This window comes from Plectrocnemia conspersa, unplaced genomic scaffold (genome assembly GCF_051122295.1).
Source record: "Plectrocnemia conspersa isolate PC_06_02 unplaced genomic scaffold, ASM5112229v1 ptg000006l, whole genome shotgun sequence".
NCBI classification, from domain to species: Eukaryota; Metazoa; Arthropoda; class Insecta; order Trichoptera; family Polycentropodidae; genus Plectrocnemia; species Plectrocnemia conspersa.
In genome coordinates this window covers 22,569,195-22,594,706 of record NW_028277170.1, presented here as the reverse complement: position 1 = coordinate 22,594,706, position 25,512 = coordinate 22,569,195, and the positions used below count along the sequence as shown (strand labels likewise).

General features: G+C 27.5%; 1 protein-coding gene across 1 annotated transcript in view; it reads right to left on the bottom strand.

Annotated features, from left to right (window-relative positions):
* Positions 1-20,578, bottom strand: part of LOC148234535 (uncharacterized) — a 76,319-nt gene extending 55,741 nt beyond the window's left edge. The window contains exon 1 of the mRNA XM_088188407.1: positions 20,437-20,578. Coding sequence (XP_088044533.1) covers positions 20,437-20,578 — 142 coding nt within the window. The remainder of the gene's footprint in view (positions 1-20,436) is intronic.
* Positions 20,579-25,512: the final 4,934 nt, after the last annotated feature.

The window sequence follows — 25,512 nt, the reverse complement described above, 5'->3', positions numbered from 1 at the left end:
TTTTCAATTTTTTAGTAATAAGAACGTTTTTTAGTTACACCATAAGTTATTTTATAATTTAAAAAGTTGTTGTGTAAATATAACAGGCAGTTTTTAATTACATTTACTAATTAGAAAGAAACAATAAACTGAAAATATGAAGCACCTAATCTGTTGCTTTAGACCAAAAGTGGACAGTAAGCTCAATATGCGCTTTAAAAATATTAATATTTTTGAGACCTTTGCCTATTTTTATTTAAAAATATTTTGATTTAAATATTTTAATAATGAATAAGTGAAAAAGTTTTCATTTTATTTAAAATCAAAAACAAACTAAACATATTTAAAATCTATAATAAATTAGGAATATATAAAAAAATTTCAACCTTAAAAATAATAAAATAGAAATTATTTTTAAGGTTAAAAAAAATATTTTGAGTAAATCTTGAAATTTTATTTTGTACTTATAATTTAAAAAATATTTAAATTAGTGTTTAACAATTTAGTTTGGTTTCCTTTCGAAGGCGTCAGTAAGAGGGATTTTTGCAACACTGTGTGTTTAGTAGTTGGTTGGTAATGATTATTTTGAATCTTTGCCCCTTTTTGTTGAAAATTTTTTTCAAGGGAATATTTTGAAATTTTTCTAAAAACTATAACTTTAATTTGCCAACGTTCGCCAAAATTTAAATTCACATTTTTTCTGTATAGAGAATCTAATACAAATCCACATAATGTATATTATATTTTAAATCCCGTATAAACTAAACATATTTCTAAAAATATTTTTTTTAGAATTTTGTGATTTTTATTAATATTTTGATTAGTGTTTTACAATTTAAATCTTTAAAATCAATTTCGTAGTTCGTTCTCGAGCGTGCCCAAAACCGGGTATTTCCCTTTTAAATTTGCTTAGATGTGACAGTTCATGTCATCTGGCAAGCGCTCTCTGGGCCCATTTCTGTGCAATTAAATTAACAGTGAAATATGTTAAAATCGCGGCGTTTTTCTTACAAAATGTCAATTGAAGATGATTCAAAACGATGTAACATTCGAAATATAGACAAAATATTTAAAACTATAAATTATGAGTGTGCCAGTAAGTGTTTGGTTATGTAAATAATATATCACGGTTATTTTAACAAAATTACTATTGACTTTCTAGGATCATATATTAAAAGACAAACAGCGGTGATTTTGGCAATTAAAGATATACATACCAAAGCTAATTAAACATATTACAATGCTAGTAATAATGAAAAATCTCGTATTAGTGTAAACAAAAAGTTACATTTTACCCAGTATATAGTATTGTTTACAGTTAATATTCAGAAGCAATGATAGATCTAATAACATTAACGTATGGCAAACAAATAAAATATGACATATTTCGACAATTTTGAAAAGAAGATGAAGAGATGCCAATCTATGTGTTTAATCCACTACACTAACTTCCGTCAAGTTTGTTCTTCGGTTATCGTTTAAATTTAATTTATGGATTATATCAGTAGTAATAATGTGTTAAATGTTTACTCTTGATAAATGTCTTATGTTTTTAAATATTTTTCAGAAGCAATGATGGAACAATTTGATTACCTATATGGCTACAACGTAGAATTGATATATTTAAACAAAGAGTGAATCTTCTCATGTTGAAGTCACTGTCAGCAAGTATTGTCTTTTTATAAAGAACATACTACATAAGTTTGATGTAACTGAATAACTTGAATTTGGCTATTCCGAAAGAGGAATGATGACAGAACAAAATTTGAATAAAACCATGACATATACATATTTTGCCACATCAGAATTAAAAATAACCCACTCTTAGATATTTTGGCTATCGATTATTTCAGGTATGCAATCACATATTTATAATCATTGTAAAATGTCGTTTATTAGATATCATCCAAGAAACTACACATTTATAAGCTGTCCGTTGAATGATATATAAGCGTTCCCACTGCGACAGCACCGCTTTGATCGACATTAACTTTCAATCCTCATACATACTAAGGATATATTATACCTTTACGTTTAAAACATAATTGGTTTATTTGCAATTCTTAAAATCTAACGTATATGTGTATTAAATCGGAAAGCAATGATAATGTTTATGTAATATAAAAGGAAAAACTCACTTTTCGGCCTCGGATCTAAGCGACGGGAATTCAAAATTTGAAGATTTCATTACGAAGATTGTTTATCTAATTTAATCAATGTATTCTTCTTATCCTAAACACATTATGTATATATTTAATTTTCATAGTTATAACACACCTAGTTAATTTGCAATCCGATTATTTATAAAAGGAAAAACTCACTTTTTGCCCTCGGAGCCCGTCGCCGGGAATTCAAAATTTGGAGATTTCATTACGAAGATGGTTTTATGATTGTTTATCCAGTTTAATCAATGTATTCTTCTAATCCTCAATATTTAATTTTCATAGTTATAACACACTTATGTAATAATTCAGTTAAATGGAACAACGCACATGTCGAATTAATGAAAAATTATTGTCGCATAGCAAAATTTTATTATTAAATAATAATTATTTAAAGCTGTTGTCATGTTGATGTCGGCCATTTTGATTTATATTTGAATGCTTGTTTTTAATTGGTCGAAACAACAGAACGCATTACCGGCGGCTCGAAAATCAATCGGAGCAAATTTAATTTTTATTTTTAATATTATAATTAAATATATTTCCTATAAAAATATATTTAATTATAATTTATTATTATAATTATATATATTTCCTATATAATATAAAGCGATACGATTTACAGAGTAAAGAATTAAACTGAGATTGCTTCGTTTTAAGTTATGGGCGTCCGGAAGTGGCTTAGAACAATTATATATAAGAATATGCTTATGCTTATGTTTAATCATGGACATTAAATTATAATTAATAATTAAGCAATATAAACATAATTTTAATTAGTATCTCACATAGCGCAATAGTATGTTTATATGAAAGTGTTACGTCAAATATAAAATTATTTATATATGAAATTAATGATGTGTTAGCGGATATTGTATTAAACTTTGACTTATCGATGTCGTTTGTATTATCGTATAGTTTCTCGCCCGTGTAGCTTTTAAAAAGATCTAATTGGCATTTTCTTATCTTATCTGTCTTATTATTTTACTCTTCTACTTTTATTTTTATTCTTAAAATATTAAAATTTCACCAATTTTTCTTGTGGATCAAATTTGAGCAATTATCTTTTTACTTAATTTGTAATTAACACTATGTTAAATTAAAAATGTTTCATGAATAAAAAGGGTGAGTTTTATTTTTATGCATAAATCATTAAGAGCTTTTTGTAAGTAAATAAACTTAATAAATAAAATGGTCACATAGGCATACACAATAATCATTTGCTGTCAAGAAATATTATTTAGTAAGTTAGGAGTGCATATTATTATGTATGTGGAAAGTTGTTTTACACAGTTAGACAATAAATGTTCCATTTACCAATATCAAGTAAAGTAATTTACGATAAAATTAAAAACAGTTTTTTTATTTCAAGGCAAAATCAAGATCGACAGTATTAAAAAATTTGTACTGTTCTTTATTAAACGATATCAAATAACTTCGTTATCGAAGCAACAGGGCTATTTGCAGAAAGGTCGGCAAGTTTTCAACTTCGAAACCGCAACTTTGTCGTACTTGAGAATAGCGCCACTTGGTTGCTCAAAGGCATTTAAGTTTCACGTTTTGCTAATTTATTTTTTACAACATGTTTTACGATTGTACCTGGCTGTTACAAAATTTTGACATATTTTATTTGAAAACATACAATTTATATTTTCGAATAATTTTATTGTGAGTGTGTGGGTTGCTTTAAGCTCTCAAAGGAAGAGATCGAATGCAACGCTGCATTTGTTGCAATGGACACAAACAAGGGATGCTGTTCACCAGATTGTGTTTCTAACTTTTTTTTTACTACATTTATCTATGTGTTCGTCCCTACACGCATCACTGGCATGCGTGTATAGGTGAATAATTTCAGAAACTAATGATTCGGAATAGTTTAATAACGAAAATTCCAGCTCGCTGGCTTACGGAAATAGATTATAAAGATAAAAGGAAAATATCGACGTTTTAGTAATTGCAAATTAATATAAAAATAATACTATTTGAATATTTATTTTAGAATTTATTCTTATTATATTCTTTTTTAATAATAAAAGTCTTACTCATGTGATTTATTAAATATATAAAAACTAAAAATAATGTAAATAATATTAGGAAATATTAATATATGTGAAAAATTTTTTTTTATTATTTTTGTATCTGCCTCATTTTATAAAACACAACAATATAAATTTCACATGTCATGATTGATTAAATGAACCTTAAACACATAACTTTAGTAATATTTATTATTTAAACATATGTATGTGATACTGTATATATTTTTAATACTATATAAAACGAAGTAGCTCATCCATAAGATTATGAAAATCTAGGAAAACTTAATCTGAGCGTATTGATTTAAATTATAATTATAATATATGCTTCAATTCCGATCTTCCAGACGCGACATATATTAAGTTTAATTTGTGTGGTAGGTCTAATAAAATAATTGTATTTTTAAATTGTGTGATAAACTTAAATTAAGTCTAATAAATTATTTGGCACTGATTTAGTAAATATAAATTATAAATAATATTTTTTTGAGCTAAGCAAAATTCATAGAAATATTTTTTACACATGTCTATAAATATGTTAAAAAAAATTGAATTATTTTTGTTTCTGCCTTATTTTATAAAACACAACAATATAATTTTCACACGTCATTATAGATGGATCTTAAACACAACTTCAGTAGTATTTATTATTTAAACTTATGTATGTGATACTTAAGATTATAAGAATAATTTTAATACTGTATAGTACTATTAATATAAATTATAAATATTATTTTTTATGAGCTAAGCAAAATTCATAGTAATATTTTTTTACACACATGTCTATAAATATGTGAAAAAGATTTTAATTTAATATTATTTTTGTTTCTGCCTCATTTTATAAAATACAACAATATAATTTTCACGCGTGATGATTGATTAGAAACATTTTAAGCACGCTAATACAGTAGTATTTAAGTACGCTTATAACTACCTATATTTTCTATTGACTCCTGAATGGGTATATCTTATATTTTTTATTAACTGAAAGGCTTTTTTTAATCTGTATACATATGAATGATACTAACCACAAAAAGCCACAAAAATTTTATTAAAAAAAAATACTACGCAAAAAATCACTTATAATGTTACCTCCTGTATTTTTATTGATATTATAAACAGGGAATTTGTTTAGTGTTTTTATTATTATTAAATAATCCAACATTAATAAAATCAGTCATTATTTAGTAATTGAAAGCTGTCACACAAAAGCTTACTAATAAAAATAGATGACTTCGATTCCTAGTATTAAATTTTAATCATAATACCAATACCAATACATGCTCATATTGTTCGATTACCCCTTTGTTATGCATGCATGTGTTTATATTTATTTTACAGTAGTATTTGCAGATCTCTTTTGTATTTCATTTTTTTCCGCTGATTTGCTTCTCCCTGATGGGGCGGGCTCACATATCTCCCCCTTTAAAAATAATTTTATGCAAAATATGCGACATGTCGTCATTGTCGAACGTGTAGGGGGTGACTTTGTGTGCGAGTTTCAACAGTGCACGATCTTTCGGAGTCAAAATAAGGCACGGTGCGCATTTTTGTCCGCGATGCTCAGGCACTGGGTCGGGCTCTGTAGCTCAAGGTCGCGGTCGACTCAACCACCGACAGATATTTGTGGGCGCGCAACTTTCGGTTCGCGAGCGTAATTAATTTTTGACTAATAACTTTAATATGTTTTAGCTTCGCCTTACACAAAGTTCTACATAAATAAGATAACGCATAATGACTAACACTAAATAAATTTTAAAATAATTTATTAATACAAATTATTAAATTATAAAATATTTCATAGAAGCTTTAACTGACCAAATCATAATTGACTTACTCCAGCATGACGTGCTAAACGCACACATGCAGCAAACCTATTACATCAAAACCAATTTTCCTTCTATCTGGCTTCATATATGTAAAAGAGGAAATCAGCAACGTCATATGACATTAGTACAATCAGCATTTGAAAATTCTCGCACAATATAGCATAAATATTTGTGAATGCTTAACCGGTCGTTCACACTACGACGTTGTGACTCATATTGAGGTTAAAGTGGAAATCTAATACTGACTCATTTTTAATGTAGTCATATAATCAACATAATTTATTTTTTACATTATATTATATTCAAGATGTATATTTCTATAACATTATATATTATTTAACATGAATATTAAAATCAAAGGTTGCGCGTTCCTTTTATATTTACAACGTTCCACCTTCCTAGCTGGCTATCCACCCGCCGTCGTACAAACTGTTACGTGCGTACTGGCGCGGGTAGTTTTTTCAGGGGTTCTTAATGCGAGTAAAATAATTATATTTTTAAAAAGTTTAACGTTATAAAACTAATAAATCAATAGGCACTGATAATAAGATAATAACGATTAATTTATTTATAGTTTCGCTAAATTTATAGTAATATATGTTATTACACATATGTCTATAAATATGTTTCTGTCTTAGTTTATAATATACAACAATATCATTTTTATATGGATAAATTTAAAAAACAATACTACAGTAGTATTCATTATTTAGACTTATGTATGTATGTGACACTTTAGTTTATAAAAATATTTTTAATACTATAAAAAACGGACTAGCCCATCCATTAGATTAGGTAAATCTAGGAAAACTCAATATGGGTGTGTTGATTTTAATAAATTATTATTTTATTATTATCTTCCAGACGTAAATGTGTCAAACATACATTAAGTCTTACGTTAAAAAAGTAATAAATTAATAAACATTGTTATAATAAATGCAAAAATAATAACAAGAAAAATAAAAATTTAATTTATTCTTCGCTAAATATATAGTAATATTTGTTTTTTACACTGATGTCCATAAATATGTGAAAAAGAATTAAATTGTATATTATTTTTGTTTCTGTCTTATTTTATAAAATACAACAATATCATTTTCACACGTCATGATTGATTGTTTTGATTTTTAAAACATACTTCTACAGTAATATTTATTATTTAGACTTATGTATGTGATACTTTAATTTATAAAAATATTTTTAATACTATAAAAAACGAACTAGCCCATCCATTAGATTGGGTAAATCTAGGAAAACTCAATATAAGTGTATTGATTTTATTACAATTATTATTTTCCAGACGTGAATGTGTCAAACATACATTAATTCTGAAGTTATAAAAGTAATAAATTAATAAACACTGTTATAATAAATCCTGAAATAATAAAAAAAATTTGCTTCTCTAAATACATAGTAATATTTGTTTTTTACACTGATGTCTATAAATATGCGAAAAATAATTAAATTGTATATTATTTTTGATTCTGCCTTACTTCATAGAACACAACAATATCATTTTCACACGTCATGATTGATTGTATGGAATTTTAAAACATACTTCTATAGTAGTATTTATTATTTAGACTTATGTATGTGACAGTTTAGTTTATAAAAATATTTTTAATACTATAAAAAACGAACAAACCGATCCATTAGATTGGGTAAATCTAGGAAAACTCAATACGGGTTTTTTGATTTTATTAAAATTATTATCTTCCAGACGTGAATGTGTCAAACATACATTAAGCCTGACGTTATAAAAGTAATAAATTAATAAACACTGTTGTAATAAACACAAAAATAGTAGCAAAAAATATTTTTTTCTGCGCTAAATATATAGTAGTATTTGTTTTTTACACTGATGTACATAAATATGTGAAAAAGAATTAAATTGTATATTATTTTTGTTTCTGTCTTATTTTACAAAATACAACAATATAATTTTCATACGTTATGATTGATTGTATAATTTTTTTAAATATACCTACTAGAGTGGGATTTATTATTTAGACTTATGTATGTGATACTTAAGTTTATAAATAATTTTTAATACTACAAAATACGAACTAGGTAATCCTCTAGATTAGGTAAATCTAGGAAAACTTAATATAAATGTGTAGATTTTATTAAAATTAATATTTTATCATTAACTTCCAGACGTGAATGTGTCAAACAAACATTAATTCAGTCTTTATAAAAGTAATAAAATAATTAACACTTATAATACACACCAAAATAATAGCAAGATATATTTTTTTTAAATCGCTAAATATATAGTAATATTTGTTTTTTACACTGATGTCTATAAATATGCGATAAATAATCTAATTATATATTATTTTAGTTTCTATCATATTTTATAAAATACAACAATATCATTTTGGCACGTCATGTTTGATTGTATAGACTTTTTAAACATACTAATACAGCAGTATTTATTATTTGGGCTTATGTATGTGCCACTTAAGTATATAAAAATATTTATAATACTATAAAAAACGAACTAGCCAATCCATTAGATTGGGTAAATCTAGGAAAACTCAATACGGGTGTGTTGATTTTATTAAAATTATTATTTTGTTTTTATCTCTAAGACGCGAATCTATCAAACATACATTAATTCCAACCTTATAAAAGTTATAAATTAATAAACACTGTTATAATAAACATAAAAATAGTAGCAAAAAAAATGTTGCATCGCTAAAAATATAGTAATATTTGTTTTTTACACTCATGTCTATAAATATGCGAAAAAATAATTAAATTGTACATTATTTTTGTTTCTGCCTTATTTTATAAAATACAACAATATCATTTTCGCACGTTGTGTTTGATTGTATGGACTTTTTAATCATACAACTACAGCAGTATTTATTATTTAGACTTATATATGTGACACTTTAGTTTATAAATATATTTTTAATACTACAAAATACGAACTAGGTAATCCTCTAGATTAGGTAAATCTAGGAAAACTTAATATAAATGTGTAGATTTTATTGAAATTAATATTTTATCATTAACTTCCAGACGTGAATGTGTCAAACAAACATTAATTCAGTCTTTATAAAAGTAATAAAATAATTAACACTTATAATACACACCAAAATAATAGCAAGATATATTTTTTTTAAATCGCTAAATATGTAGTAATATTTGTTTTTTACACTGATGTCTATAAATATGCGATAAATAATCTAATTATATATTATTTTAGTTTCTATCATATTTTATAAAATACAACAATATCATTTTGGCACGTCATGTTTGATTGTATAGACTTTTTAAACATACTAATACAGCAGTATTTATTATTTGGGCTTATGTATGTGCCACTTAAGTATATAAAAATATTTATAATACTATAAAAAACGAACTAGCCAATCCATTAGATTGGGTAAATCTAGGAAAACTCAATACGGGTGTGTTGATTTTATTAAAATTATTATTTTGTTTTTATCTCTAAGACGCGAATCTATCAAACATACATTAATTCCAACCTTATAAAAGTTATAAATTAATAAACACTGTTATAATAAACAAAAATAGTAGCAAAAAAAATGTTGCATCGCTAAAAATATAGTAATATTTGTTTTTTTTTAGTATTTTTTGCAGTATTTATTATTTAGACTTATGTATGTGACACTTTAGTTTATAAAAATATTTTTAATACTATAAAAAACGAACTAGCCCATCCATTAGATTGGGTAAATCTAGGAAAACTCAATACGGATGTGCTGATTTTAATAAAATTATTCTCTTATTTTTATCTTCCAGGCGTGAATGTGTCAAAATTACATTAATTCTGACTTTATAAAAGTTATAAATTAATAAACAATGTTATAATAAATAACAAAATTAAAAAAAAAATTTGTTTCGCTAATTGTATATTAATATTTATTTTTACACTGATGTCTATAAATATGCGAAAAAATAATTAAATTGTACATTATTTTTGTTTCTGCCTTATTTTATAAAATACATCAATATCATTTTCACTCGTCATGAATGATTGTATGAATTGTTTAAACATACTACTACAGTAGTATTTATTATTTAGACTTGTGTATGTTACACTTTAGCTCATAAAAATATTTTTAATACTATAAAAACGAACTAGCCCATCCATTAGATTGGGTAAATCTAGGAAAACTCAATACGGGTGTGCTGATTTTATTAAAATTATTATTTTATTATTAGCTTCCAGACGTGAATGTGTCAAAAATACATTAATTCTGACGTTATAAAAGTTATAAATTAATAAATACAAAAATAGTAGCAAAAAAAAAAATTTGCTTCGCTTAATTTATAGTTATATTTGTTTTTTACACTGATGTCTATAAATATGCGAAAAAAATTGTATAATATTTTTGTATCTGCCTTATTTTATAAAATACAACAATATCATTTTCACACGTCATGATTGATTGTATGGATTTTAAACACAGTTTTATTTAAACTTATGAATGTAATATTTAAGTTTGTATTCATATTTTTAGTTCTATAAAAAATGAGCCTTGCTATAGGATTAGGAAAATCTAAGAAAACTTTTGGGTGTAATGATTTAAATTACAATTATAATATATTTTTCAATTCCGACTTATTAGAAGATACATATATTGAGTTTCGTTCGAGTGGCACTCTAATCCATAATATTGTAGCCGTGGATATGTTTTTTGTATAAAAATGACGTTTGACACTTTCGCGATGAACTTTGTACTTTGGGATCAGATTTCGTTTGATTGGCTTACCTATATTTAGTAATCTGCAAAAGGTCAATATGCAAATTTTCGTCACCTCTCGAGTCATTATTTTTAGTAAAAAAAATCATTTTAAATATTTTGTTTGTGGCTATAATATCGTTGGATTTTTTGTCGTGGAACCGTTACTACTACTTTATCGCTCATTTTGAACTTTTTTTGAACAGTTTTAATAAAATAGATTATAAAAATATAATAAAATAATATGAAATATATGCTTAAAAACTTTTTGTCATCAATGTGTATTTTTTATTTTTTTGATAAATTAATATTTATTTTTATACGAAATTCACCTGTAGGAATATATAAACCTATATTAATATTTTATATTTATGTTTTTTAGCACCTGAAAAATACACTTGCCGTGTGGGACGGGTCCCTAAATTGTACCCTAACAAAAGTTGAATCCATCTGCTCGGGGACCGAAGCGGTCCCGCTCCGGGCTAAACTGACACTGCAATCAGTGTAATATACCAACACACCCAAACATAAAATCACACCAACATCCACAACCACTCTCACTCTCGGCCATCTCATCCACTTTGGTGGATGCACCGATGCAATAAGATGATTCTCCCACACAAACGCACGCATAATATACATGGCAACAACAATGCTTCGCATCATTTTTTCATCGAACCACATTATGGTGGAGGAGGTATCTCAGAATCAACACTGGAACACTATATTTATAATATACATTATATTTTATGGTTGTAGTATATATTATATATAGGTATATTGGAAATATTCGACCGAATTAAACTTGATAAATTAGAGGAACTCGTCCAAATATGGCTGCCACTTTTATTCTATTTCTTTCATTCAAAAATATTTTTTGGTATATATTTAACGCAATAAACATTGAGAGGTCTTTCAATAAATAAATGATATGCTAAAAATATGTATCATTTGCTTGAACAATCATTAAAAATTCCTTGTTAATTTTAATCGCGTTGAAAATTCGCTACATATTAAGCGCAATAAAGCTTTTACTGCTGATTCTTCAGACCATATGTTATTCATTATGAATATCCTTTCAACAGGTGCAGATGTGCTTGGCAGGCTAAAAATATATTCTATAATGTAGACAAGATTTAGAAATGAAATATTATTTTCTTTGATATATTATATATAATTGTTCTAAACCGCTTCCGCTTCTGCTTCCGGACGCCCATAACCTTAAATAAAACATTCTCCGTTCAATCCTCTACTCTTTAAATCGTATCACTTTGTATGAACGGTGTATAATATACACGTGAACAAAAGAAATATATTTAATTATAATAATAAAAATTTAAATTAAATTTGCTTCGTTGTTTTCCGAGGCACCGGTAATGCTTTCTGTTGTTTCGACCAATGAAAAATAAGCATTCAAATATAAAACAAGATGGCCGACAGTACCATGACAACAGTTTTAAATAATCATTATTTAATAATAAAATTTTGCTACGCGACAATAATTTTCATTAATTCGTCATTTAACGGATTATAAATCGGATTGCAAATTAACTAGGTGTATGTTGATTAGAAGAATACATTCATTAAACTAGATAAACAATCATAAAACAATCTTCGTAATGAAATCATCAAATTTTGAATTCCCGTCGTCGGGCTTCGACGCCGAAAAGTGAGTTTTTCCTTTTATATTACAAAAACATTATCATTGCTTCCGATTTAGTGCACATATACGTTAGTTTTTAAGAAATGCAAATAAACCAGGTATGTTTTAAACGCGAACGTGTAATATATCCTTAGTGTGTATGAGGATTGAAAGTTAATGTCGATTATTTTTTGTTTATCTTAGTAAAAGATTATGCTACAATCATTTTCCCATAGTTAAATGTAAGAACTACGTTGGTTTGTAAATGTTGTAGGATTTTATTATTATAGTTCTTGAGATATAAATTCAGTATCAAGCCTTTCCACAAAATTTGTTTTTAATTTTCTAATTCCACTGATAACATCAGTTGCATTCACTTTTGTGTTTTCCATATTTAAAATATATTTGTTAGGCAATTCGAGTTGCCCTTACAAAAACCATAGTGTTGTTGCGTAATAAAATCAGTCCCTCAAAGATTTAAAGTATTCTATCAATAGCAGGAAGTAGCGAAAGTAAACAGGTGTAATGTTGAATAACCTTTTTATACTATACATCTACAAATTGTGTGACTCGAACCATATACATTTTGACCACTAAAGCTGAAAACATCAACTGCAATTTGAATACTCTTGTAATGATGTGAGCACTGCAAAATTCATATTGCAGATTCGGTGACTTAAACGCTAGGCACCTGCATTGGAATTGTTCCGGTGTAAATCAAACTACTTACACGGCACAGATATGATTTTGAGCTTATTTTTATTATTATTAATAAATATTTTGTTGTAAACTGACAGGCGCTCGGTAATTAGCGTTCCCACTGCGACGGTGACGGCACGATTTTATTGCTTTTGACGTGGATTTTTGACTTCTGAGAAGGGATAATTGTTTTTTGCGCTCTTCTATTGGTCAAAATTCGGTTTGAATATACTTTGATCAGCCTTTTTATATTAGAAGTCCATAGTAACATTGTTAAGGAACGCTATCATATTTTTATAAAAATAGTATAAAAATGAAAATGCAGATACACTATGGAGCAATATGTGAGATGTGTGTCTGTCTGTACTTATTCATCCGCTTATTTTCCCCTAAGAGATTATTTGACTTACTTTGTATTTTGGACTTGCCCTATTAAAAGTTTTAAAACTATAATTATTGTAGAACTTTCATTAGAATAGGTTTGGGTTTGAACAGAAAATGGACGTTTCGCAACTGTAAAATTGAGTAACATATCAGTTAAATTATATTTTCACTAGTAGAAATATATATCTACTGGTGAAAATATATTTGGATTTTACTAATGAAAATATACCTTTACAAAAAAATTATTTATTTTGCTGCATTAAATCCAGTTGTTATACTTATGTATATACATATACACGGTCTACTTAAATTTTAATTAATTAGATCGGTATGCACTCGTAAACTTAATCTGTGTTTATCGATCAAAATTAATAATATTATAATAAGTAATAAACAATTAAAATATACTAGGATTCTTAATGTATTCGAACCCATGTCTTTCAGGTGTTAGTCATCGAATTACACAACTGATTTATCGTGCTGTTAAAAATATGCCGCTTTCGCGACATATGCGGCTCTTTTAGCTTATTTCACATTCAGAGATGCATCTACATATGTCTTCGTCACACGTTCTGAGATTCTTTAAAAATCTGTCTATTAATATTTAATATTTTTTGCGATACTTTTCTCTCCGTCTATCATGATATTCTGACCCTTTTGTTTTTCTTCCTCTTTCCTTCAACTTCTTTCGAAATCAATAAATTTCTTCTCTTGATTAAATTTGATTAAGAAACACCAATGATTTTTTTATATGAACTTCCAGATAAAACGCCGCAAAGTTTCAATTGTCTAAGAAACTTACTGCGGGTTGTTTCGAGCCATTCTAAAATAAGAGTCAATTCATTGAATCGATTAAGTATTTACATGAGTTTATATGTACAAACAATTATGAAAGCTCTTGTTTACGATATAAATAGTACACAGTGCCGTATCAATGCATTTCTATTAGGGCAAAAGCCAAGGGCGTTCCAAGCGCCCTTCACCTTTCATTCTATGATAATGGTCGGAGTTTCGATATAAAACGGAAATAGAAATATATGATTTTTAGGAAATAAAAATAAAACATTATTAATTAAAAAAAATAGATTTTAATTATTACAATATTAATACATATGACTTCGCATGTCGATGAAACTCAATTTGCCAGTTGCGAAACGTCCATCTGCTGTTCAAACCCAAACCTTATCTATTGAGAGCTTTAAAACTAATTATAGATTTAGAACTTTAAATAGGTCAAGTCCAATATACAAACTAAGCCAAGTCATCTTTCGGGGGAAATAAGCGGAAGAATAAGTACATACAGACATCGCATTTCACATATTGCACCATAGTTTGTCTGCATTTCGATATTGCACTGTTTTAAAAATACGATAGCTATCCCTACTCATATTATTATATACTTCTAATAAAAGAGGGCTGATCAAAATACATTCAAACCGAATTTTGGTCAATAGGAGAGCGCAAAAACAATTATCACTTCTCAGAAGGCAAAAATTCACGTCAAAAGCAATAAAATCGTGTCGGCGCCGTTGTAGTGGGAGCGCTCGGTAACGAGCGTTCCCACTGCGATGGCGACGGCACGATTTTATTGCTTTTGACGTGGATTTTTGACTTCTGAGAAGGGATAATTGTTTTTTGCGCTCTCATATTGGGCAAAGTTCGGTTTATATGTTTCTCATTTAATTTTTAATATTATTATAAAGTAGTAATATTAATGCTAGATTGCTAAGCGTACCCATTACCATGGCAACGGCACAATTGTATTGCTTTTGACGTGGATTTTTCCCTTCTGAGAAGAGTTAATTGTGTTTTTCTCTTTTCTATTTGGTAAAATTCGGTTTAGATGTGCATTGTTCGATTCTCACTCGTAATTTATATTATATATAGCCGACACGATTTTATTGCTTTTGACGTCAATTTTTGCCTTCTGAGAAGAGTTAATTGTGTTTTTCTCTTTTCTATTGGGCAAAATTCGGTTTAGATGTGCATTATTCGATTCTCACTCGTAATTTATATTATATATAGCCGGACCGATTTTATTGCTTTAGACGTGGATTTTTGACTTCTGGGAAGTGATAATTGTTTTTTGCGCTCTCCTATCGGGCAAAATTCGATTTATATGTTCCTCAATTAATTTTTAATATTATTATAAAGTTGTAATATGAATGCCAGATTACTAAGCGTATCCATTACCATGGCGACGGCACAATTGTATTGCTTTTGACGTGGATTTTTGACTTCTGAGAAGGGGAATCTTGATAATCGAGCGTTGGATTTTATTGCTTTTGATCTGAACTGGAAACTCACTATATGGCAACACTGAGCAACAAATAAAACACGACTATCAGATAAATATTATGATTAAATTTTTTAATAATTTTAAATGCATAATTAAAATATTTCGCATAAAATATGATTTAAGAAAATATGTCGCAACGGTGGCTAATTTTTATATTTATTTATATCATAGAAAGGGTTAACTTGTACCTATTATTATTGATTCAAAAAATACATTAAGATGCTAAAAAATATTTAAAATGTAATTTTTGTCAAGGGGCCCGGAATCATTGTTTTCTCAGGTTCGCTCTTAGCGGCCCTGATCATGTTAAGCACATGAATGCACAATATAGCGCCTCATAGAAGGCCGAGAGAGCAGTTATACATTATTCACACACGTTCTGATTGCTCACGTATTCACATTAAATTCACTATTAGCACCGGGTACTAGTGTGAAAAAATATCTATAATAGTAAAATTTAAATTAATACATGTATTTAATGAGTATTTCAATTTAAAATTCAAACAAATAGAATAGTTAATATATGTTCTAATCTAGTATATATTTATATGAAAATCAGCATATAACAAACATAATAAATAAATAATGACATATTTATAGCAGCAGATTTTTCAACCTCATTCTTGCTATAGAGATATGTTTATTTGTTTATTATACTTAAGTAACTCATTTATTGAAAATATAAAATATATATGAAGACATACATACGTATTTTTAACGTTAATAAGCAACCTGATTTTTTGAAGTCCCGTATTTAATACTTCACTTCATATTAATTTAAAAAAAAATATTAAAGTTGAAGTATTATTCTATGTACTTATTAGTACTTAGTTATTTCAGTAAAAACCGTATGTTGCAAATATGCAACATAATGAAAACCAGGAATTTATGAAACCATATTGAAATATCACTACTGTTTAGAATTAATTGCAAATTTGCATTACCATGAAACGAAGGGTTAGGTATTTAATATATTTTTATTATATAAATCAGGGCTTCGAATTATTTTTTGTTTTCGTTCAGAAATAAAAAATGTTTTTTTCGGTTTACGGTTAACGGTTAGAAGCCTTGGTATATATTCTAAATAAATTATGGAGAGAATCGGAAATTATGTTACGTTTAGGATGACTGTCATTTCACAACTAACACCCTTTTTACGCAAATGCTATTTATATATTAATGTAGGTAAACAATATTATTGCGTATATTATTTATACTATATTTTATATTAAATTATTATATTATATTATTTTTTATTATATTTATAAATTATAGTTTTATATACTAGTAATGTAGTATTTTTAGTATCAGTGTAGTACAAATATAGTATAATATATTAATAAAATGATAATATTAATAAAATAATCAGCATCATTGTTATTATTGGTATTTAGCTAAAATTCATATCTATTATATTTCTAAATGTTATTAATAGTTCTGACCAGAAGATGCCAGTATTTAGAAAAATATTAAACCGTAGAATTTGCTAGATAAAGCAACCGACTCACTTTCTGACGTTACTTAACGTTTTAATCCAGCCTCTTAGATAGAATTTACTAAATCTTCTTAGTTCTAAAATCAATTTTATCCAAAAATTAATAATAAAAAGAACAATGTAAGACAAAAAAAGAGGTAATACAAAATTGATTTTATTGTGGCAAATATGAAAATAAAACAGAAGGTCCAGTGTATTATCTGAACTATATATAGAGTGAATGTGTTATCACTGATAACAAACCAAATTATTCATATTTTCAATGAGTACAATGTAAAAATATTTTATTACTTATTAAAACAAGTTTGCACTAGAAATTATTTATTATTATAATATATTAAATAAATAGTAAAATAACAGGATTTTTTAATATTAAGGATATTTTTTTAAATAGTTAATATAAAAAAGTAATACATTAGCAGATTATAATTTAATAAAATTACGTACTCTGAAAATATTAAATTATAAGTCTGACAAAATACAATTTATTTAACCAATCTAGGTACTAAATTAAATTCCACTTTTATTTTAAAGCTTATTAAAATGTAATAATGAAGTAATATTTTGGAGAGCAGATCCCTCGGATTACTATACTATTTTTATTTATTATCATTGAAAAACTACATTATCGTTTTTTTTTCTTGTTAACGGTGTAAATGTATTATCTGTTTTTGCAGGTAATTCCGGCAAAATGTAAACGTCGTGTAAAGATTAGAAATAAACCCAAACGTTCTTTGTAAATTCCGTTAAAATTTATCGGTTTGTAGATGGTGTTTAGATACAGATTCTTAGAACAAACTATCTCTGCCAAGCTTTCAAGACAATTTTTAATAAATTCATGGTCGATAAATGGATTTGATTTTTTTTAGAAATTCATTTTTTTTTATTAGTGAATATAATGCTTTACTTCTTTTTATTTTATTTTAATATTTTAAAATATATATATATAAATGCCTATTACGGGCCATATGCTACCCTGGTTTGGGCTTAAATAAACAATAGTTGTTTGCGTGTCAGCTTCTCTTATTTTTTCGTATATGTGTCATATTTAATTCGATATATTTCCGTATATTGCAGTCTATATTTATATTTCTTCAATAACTTAACTCCCATATTACCAGAAAAATTAAATTATTAATTTAGAAGCGATCAAGGATCATAAATCATTGACGGTAAATAATAACATTAGATTTAAATGCCGTTTTTTGTGTATTACCGTCCCCCGAGTATGCCATCTATATTTTGTTAAATACGGATCTTCTGTCCTATTTCGATACACCAATCTCACTACTCACTTAATCTCCAAATGGGTTTTGCAACATTTCACATCTTGAAAATTGTGTGAGATATATGTTTCATATGGAGAAATTAAAATAACGGATATCCGCTCATTTTTAAACGCGCAGTTCCGGTTCTACCCGGGTCGGAAGCTTTACTGTGATAGCTTATATTCTTGGGCTATCTAAGTATGAGAAAAATTTGCGTTTAGGCTTTAACTATTCCGAAAAAAAAGACCACAACTGGACATGGTTTTTTATTTTTTTTAAACATAGTTTACAAATAATGCCATGTGATTCCTGGCAAAATCAAATATATTGTTTGAATGTGGATTACTATTAACTTCGTTTTCTCCATAAGCTATGCTTTTGATTGAAAACTAAGTATAACAATCATTAGATATAGACAGAATTATATTATTTCTCCCCTGTAGGCAAGAAAAGTTTTTTTTATAGGCGGCTATCAAAATTAAAAAAATATGATTCAGTTAATATAAGAAATAAATAGTTGTTTTGCGGTTCCTGGTGATAAATATGCTGTATTACATTTTTATTGAAGTCGTAATAAGAGGGCCTTTGCATCAATGAAGTAAATTTTATACCTTTGATTATTTATTTACATAAATCTAAATTGTTTTGTCATATTTCTGTACAGACTTGGGATTCTGTGTCGAGACAACACGGGAATTTATTCCCGAGAATTCAAAGTTTTTTTGCTGTCTCGAGTCCCGGGAATTTAAAAATTAATAACCCGGGACTCGAGACTTTCCGAAGTGCAATTTTACAAAAATATGTAATGAGCGAATTTGATGTCGAGCTTAATTTATGTCTCGATATGAAGACAAGGTGGAATTCCTTATTACCCATGATCTCGAGATTTTGAAAGTTACGAAATTGCATTAGAAAATCATTAATTGATCTTGGCATCGGCCAAATTTGAAATGAATCGAACATTCACGTATTGGAAAATATTTGTGAAGTACTCACTCCTATAAAACTGGCAGTTGAAGCTCTAAGTCGTCGAGATGCCACTTTATTAACTTCCAAAATTATTGTTAATTTTCTTTTAAAAAAATATTTGAAATCAACACAACTTTGTCGCACGAACCACCAAAATATTTCAACGACTAGAAATAAAAAAATCAACTTTAAAAAGGAGTTTCAGATATTAGATTCAACTATCAAGCGAACTCCGAATCTAGAGTTTTTATTCAAATCATTGCTTACAATTAAGCCAACATCTACAGAAAGCGAGAGAGTTTTTTCTACATCTGGAATATTTGCCACAAAAACCAGGAACAGGCTATGTGATTCATCATTAAACGCCTTAGTGTTTTTAAAAACATATTTTTCTTTACAAAAGTAAAGGTTTTAACTTAATATTGATATAAATATTTTGATTAAAAAAATTGTAATAAATTAAATTTAAATAAATATCGAATAAAGTGTTTTTAAATTGTTTCAATAAATTTTCACCTATCGTACCTATAACACAAATAATATAAGTTAATAATAATAAATAAATTAAAGTTAATAATAATAAGTTAGTTTTTTAACATAATTTTTTGTCATGATTATACGAAAAATAATCAAAGTCTCGAGTCCCGGGAATCGAAAAAACCCGAGACTTCAGAATCCCTAGTACAGACATGTTCATCAGAAGCTTCATACTCAAATTCGGTTTATTTTTTCATAACAATTTAATTTTATCCATACAACAATTAACGATAATTATATGTTTATCTCATTTATATATAAAACAAAACATTTATCAGTACTATTTTTTATTGGTGGGGTGAGGGGGGGGGGAAGGCCCAAATTCCGGCTTTGCCCCAGGCGCAGCTTTTTCTTCGCATCCAACCCTCATATTATAAGCCTGAAACACTTGCATGGACGTCACCAGGTTCTGTCACCTGAGGCGAAGTTTGAATAGAGCAACTTTGAGCTTGGAAGTAGAGCGGCGCTTACGGTAGGAGTAGGAGTAGGTGTAGTAGGAGGTGGGCGGGAGCACGGCGTGGTGCAAGTGCACCGTGTCAGCGTCCTCGGCCTTGACATTGAGCCGTCTGGCCAGGCATTCCCAGGGCCTTGGAGCTGGTCGCTGCCATCGCAGAGGTCACCGGTTTAATTAGGCGGCGGCCGCATCGAAACCGAAAGTGAGAGATGCTGCGTTCGCTACGTTGCCGCTGTTGCGTCTAGGCCACTGGGACAAACAGGTAACCGGCCTGGCCCGGCCGGACCACCAGGAAGTCCCGCAGCTCCGTTGCATGTTGACCCGGCTCACGTGCTTGACAATATTGGCTGTGCGGATGTAAGCTTTTTTTTTCAGTGAATGGATCAAGAGCAGAAATCTGGGATTAAAAAAATATTCAACACCACAGTAGCGTTCCTCAATTTATTTATTTTTACCATTACGTTGTGATAAATCCTCTGGCTTTGTTATGAAGTTATTCGCGACATTTCAGTTTGCAGCATTCTTGAATCGGGATCTATAATTTGGGTATCCGGAAAGTTCACTACACATAAATATAAGCTATCGATTCAAAGCTAACTAAATACGAAAACATTGTAATAATTTTGATAGCCTCGTATGTATGTATAATACATGTATAAGCAATCAAATACAATTATATAAAGTTTATTCGGTTAATTGCTTACACAATGACTCCTAAGTATGTGGTGCCCGGGGCGATCCTTAAAATTGCCGCCCCCTATACGTTTTTTGCATGTTCATAAAATCAGCATTTCTTAAAATAATTAATTAGTTATTCTTGCTATTCGTGGATATATATATTTTAGTGAATTTAGGGTTAAGTACCATCGCAAATATACTGCCCCCAAACAAGTGCCGCCCGGGGCGGCCCGCCTCCCTCGCCCCACCACTGTTCCAATCCCGGGTTCCCGAACGATTTTCAATACCTGGTGAGTCCCGGGATTATAAAATTTTTCGGGATTGATTGATCAAGCACAATCAAATTATTATTAACAAAACCGTTATATTTCGTGTACATACTTGCACGAGTTACAAGTGTATTCTGTGATACACCGGATGCAGACGGGTAATAAATTATTTACTGAACATAAAACATCATTCTATTTAAAATAATTAGAGGGCGAAAAATATAAAATAGCAAAACTAGAGCTCATTTAAGGTGATAAATAATGTTTTAATGAATGTAAAACACATGAAATTTTAAAAATGATCCCAATGTCCTAGATCGTAATGGATTTGTCATCAATAAAAACGTTATTTATTACCTTTGATGAGCCCTGATTTTACAACAATTACAATATGAAATTAAAAAAATGACAAATTAACAAAACATTGCTTCTGTTAGACAGTATGTAATCAGGAAAATTTAAATCAGATCGCATTTAAACGAGACCCATACCTCGTACATTATATTTCAATAAAATATTTTCGACCTTCGATAATGAATAAAAAACCGAAATATAATATATTAATTCGATATGGAAATACTTTTTAACATCAACGGATAGAGCTACAGCTTAATGTAAAGAGTGCCAAATATCCGGTCAAATGTGAAAATTGTTTAAAACATCCTGTTAATCTTACACAAGTTTAAATCAAAGTGTCACCGCTAGAAAACACGTCTGTATTTTCGAAAAATTGTTTGTTTATTTATTATAATTTGATAGAATATTTTTCTGTGAAATAAAGTCTTGTAGCTATCTCATCATTGTTTAAAATCTCATAATATTTTCAATACATTTATAGAAATTCACTGACATTGTATTATGCCGATTATTTTCTTACTAAGAAAACATTCGGAAAACCTACTTTTATATAACGAACTTTCGGTTTTAACGGACAAAACCCTCACCCACATTAGTCTCTTATATCGAGGTTTTACTGTATTTAAATAAAATTAACGGATTTGATAACTTTGTGATTACGTGAATGTAGTAATAAAATAATATTTACGACAAGTTACAAAGAAACGTAATACGCGACAATATTATATATTACTATTAGTTTAAATTGATTTTTTTATTTACAAGTTTTGGGGATTTCCAATTTTTTTAACATAAATTACTATCGTTTTTTAAACTATAATTCTGCTTTTTTCGTTTGAGAATATTTTATAGTTCAATGAAGATAATTATTTATATTTTATGTAAATTGTCTATTCATTAAAAGGGTTATAATATTACATTTTTAACTTGTGTTTGTGAGTTTTTTTAAATAGTAAAATATGCATTTAAGTAAAAAGTATTGACAGAAAATCTTATTATTGGCTATTAAAATTACAAATTGTGAAGATTATAAAAAAATTATATTACTTTATTAGTTTTTTTTTGATATTTTTTTTTAAATTGAATAATAATTTAGTTAATATTGTCAGAAATCTTTCTGGAAATTAATATGTAAGAATAAATTAATTAATAATTATAATAACGATAAATAAGATGCATATATTTTAATTTTAGTTAATTTAGATATTTTGCATATAATATGTTATAGATACTTTTTATATATTAATTTATTACGTATATTATTTTAAATGAATTTGTTTATAAATATTATTATATATCTTCACAATGTTATTTATTAATTTATTTATAAATTTGGAAAAAATATTTACTTACTCACGTATAATAAATACGAATAAATTATTTACACACCCATTTTTCAGTACTTATAATGTAATATTGCAAATTAATACAATGTATTTAATATTTATTTAAAAAATATTTTTTTTATGATTTATTACATATCTTCACAATTATTTTTAAATGTCTTCAAACGTTTGCTCCATTGCTTATTAATTTATTTATAAATTTAGAAAAAATATTTATTTTTATAAGTAAATAAATATTTATTAAATAAATTATTTAAACACTTATTTTTCAATATTTTTTAATATTCCGAATTAATTAATTATTATTTTATTGATTGTCAACGTTTTATTGCTTTGATTTATTTTACTATTTTTTTTGTATAAGTATCTTTTAATAATTTATTTTAACATTTTTTTATTATTAAATTACATGTGTTTTTATATAAAATAATATTCGACTGTCGTGGAACTTTTTATATAAATTCAGAGGATCTTAATATTTTTTTGTATGTTTTGTATTTATATGAATTATTTTCTATGAAAATCATTTACATTAAATCAAATTATTAATAAATATTATTTAAATATAATATTTATTATTTCTTTAGTTATATATGTAAATACATCTAGGATCACGGAAGGGGCGGGCCCTGGCGGCACTTGCTTGGGAGCGGCATATTCGCGTGGTTCTTAACCCTGAATAAACTAAAAATTATGTAAATTTACGAATACCAAGAGCTTAACAATAATCTATTATTTTAAGAAATGCAGGGTCATAACCCTGCAAAAAAATGTATGAGGGGGGGGCAATTTTAAGGATTGCCACGGGCGACACATACCCTAGTTACGCCACTGTCTGGGATAACTCAAAACAGTGCAATATTGACCGCCGTACATGTACGGCGATACCGCCCAGAAGGTTTATGCTACGTAAATGTGAAAATTTTATTATAAATAAGTTATTGCAACGACAAAAGTCTCATATGAAATTTGTTATATACTCGATAAACACATGTAGCCATTTACTGACGCAAAGATTGTAAGGAATATTTAAATATTGCGTCCAAAATACTGTTTAAAAATCAAAGTACATTTTTGATCACATCTGCAAAATTGTAAATATTTTAGCTTAGCTTAGGATTTAAGTACCGATATTTCAACAAATTCAAAGTGAATGAGAGATAAGGGCATGCTCTCATCTCTCACTCACTCTCGTCACTTAAATATTAACCGCCCGCGCCAGATTAATGCATACATCTCAAACAACTGTAGGCATATTTTCTTTAGACCATTTACGAGATATCCATATTGTCTGTGAACTGATGTAGGTGACGCGTTGAGCAATTGTGCTAGCTTCTTTATCGTTAATTTAGGGCGGCCCTAATATCCTCACTAACAACCGTAAAAAATATTCAATGTAAAATTCCAGGAACGATATTTTTACACTTTCTAGATTTAATGGCATCCCTGCACATTAAAGATGTTTTTAACTGCCGAGTTTAACCTCATAAAGCATAATATAGCTAAACTGAGATTATTTTATCTCCACTGCCATTGTTGATTTAGGGTTTAAGATATCGAAACGAAAAATTTCCCGTTACTAAAGAGCGAAAAAATATGTAATTAAATTTGTAAAAGATTTTGTATATTTTTCTTTGAATTTTACTATACTCATAGTTTATTATTAATTTTATTATATAACTTTACTAATTGTAAACAATGGATATGTTTATGAATTGTGCATTTAACGTGTCTGTATGCTATTGTACTTTAATAAACTTTTATAAAAAAAACAGTGAAAAAATATTAAAATTATTGTTAATTTACAAAAAGCTTAATATTTATGCAAATGTAATAAAATATGGAAAAATCTGATATAAAGTTTATCAAGAGAGTGGCGGACGTCATAATTATAATAAATATAATACACTGCTATAACATGATAAAACTTAGCACTTCCTTAACTTTATAGTTTGCGCGATGTAATCATTTAAAAATAATAAGTTTGATCACTGCGAATTTTATAATTTATGTTTTAGTAGCGAATATATTTTTTTGTATAATTATGACGTTGATATTCAATGAAATTGTATTGAAAGTTGCTTCATAAAACCCTCTGCAATTATTAGCATACAATTGAAATTTACATAATATCATTTCTATCGTAATTATATTTTGATCGAAATCTACATAAAAACGGAAGCTAATTTGGTTAGGCAAAAATATATTTTATTTTTATTAATTTAAAAAATAATAAATAAAGAATATTTTTATTAGTTAATTAATTAATTAAGTATTACACTAATCGTTCTTTTCAATTGACATGTAAAAAATATTTTTTTTATTACTAGTTTGAGCAATCGTGTTTATATCGAATGACAATATTACGTAAATATGTATGAACGATTT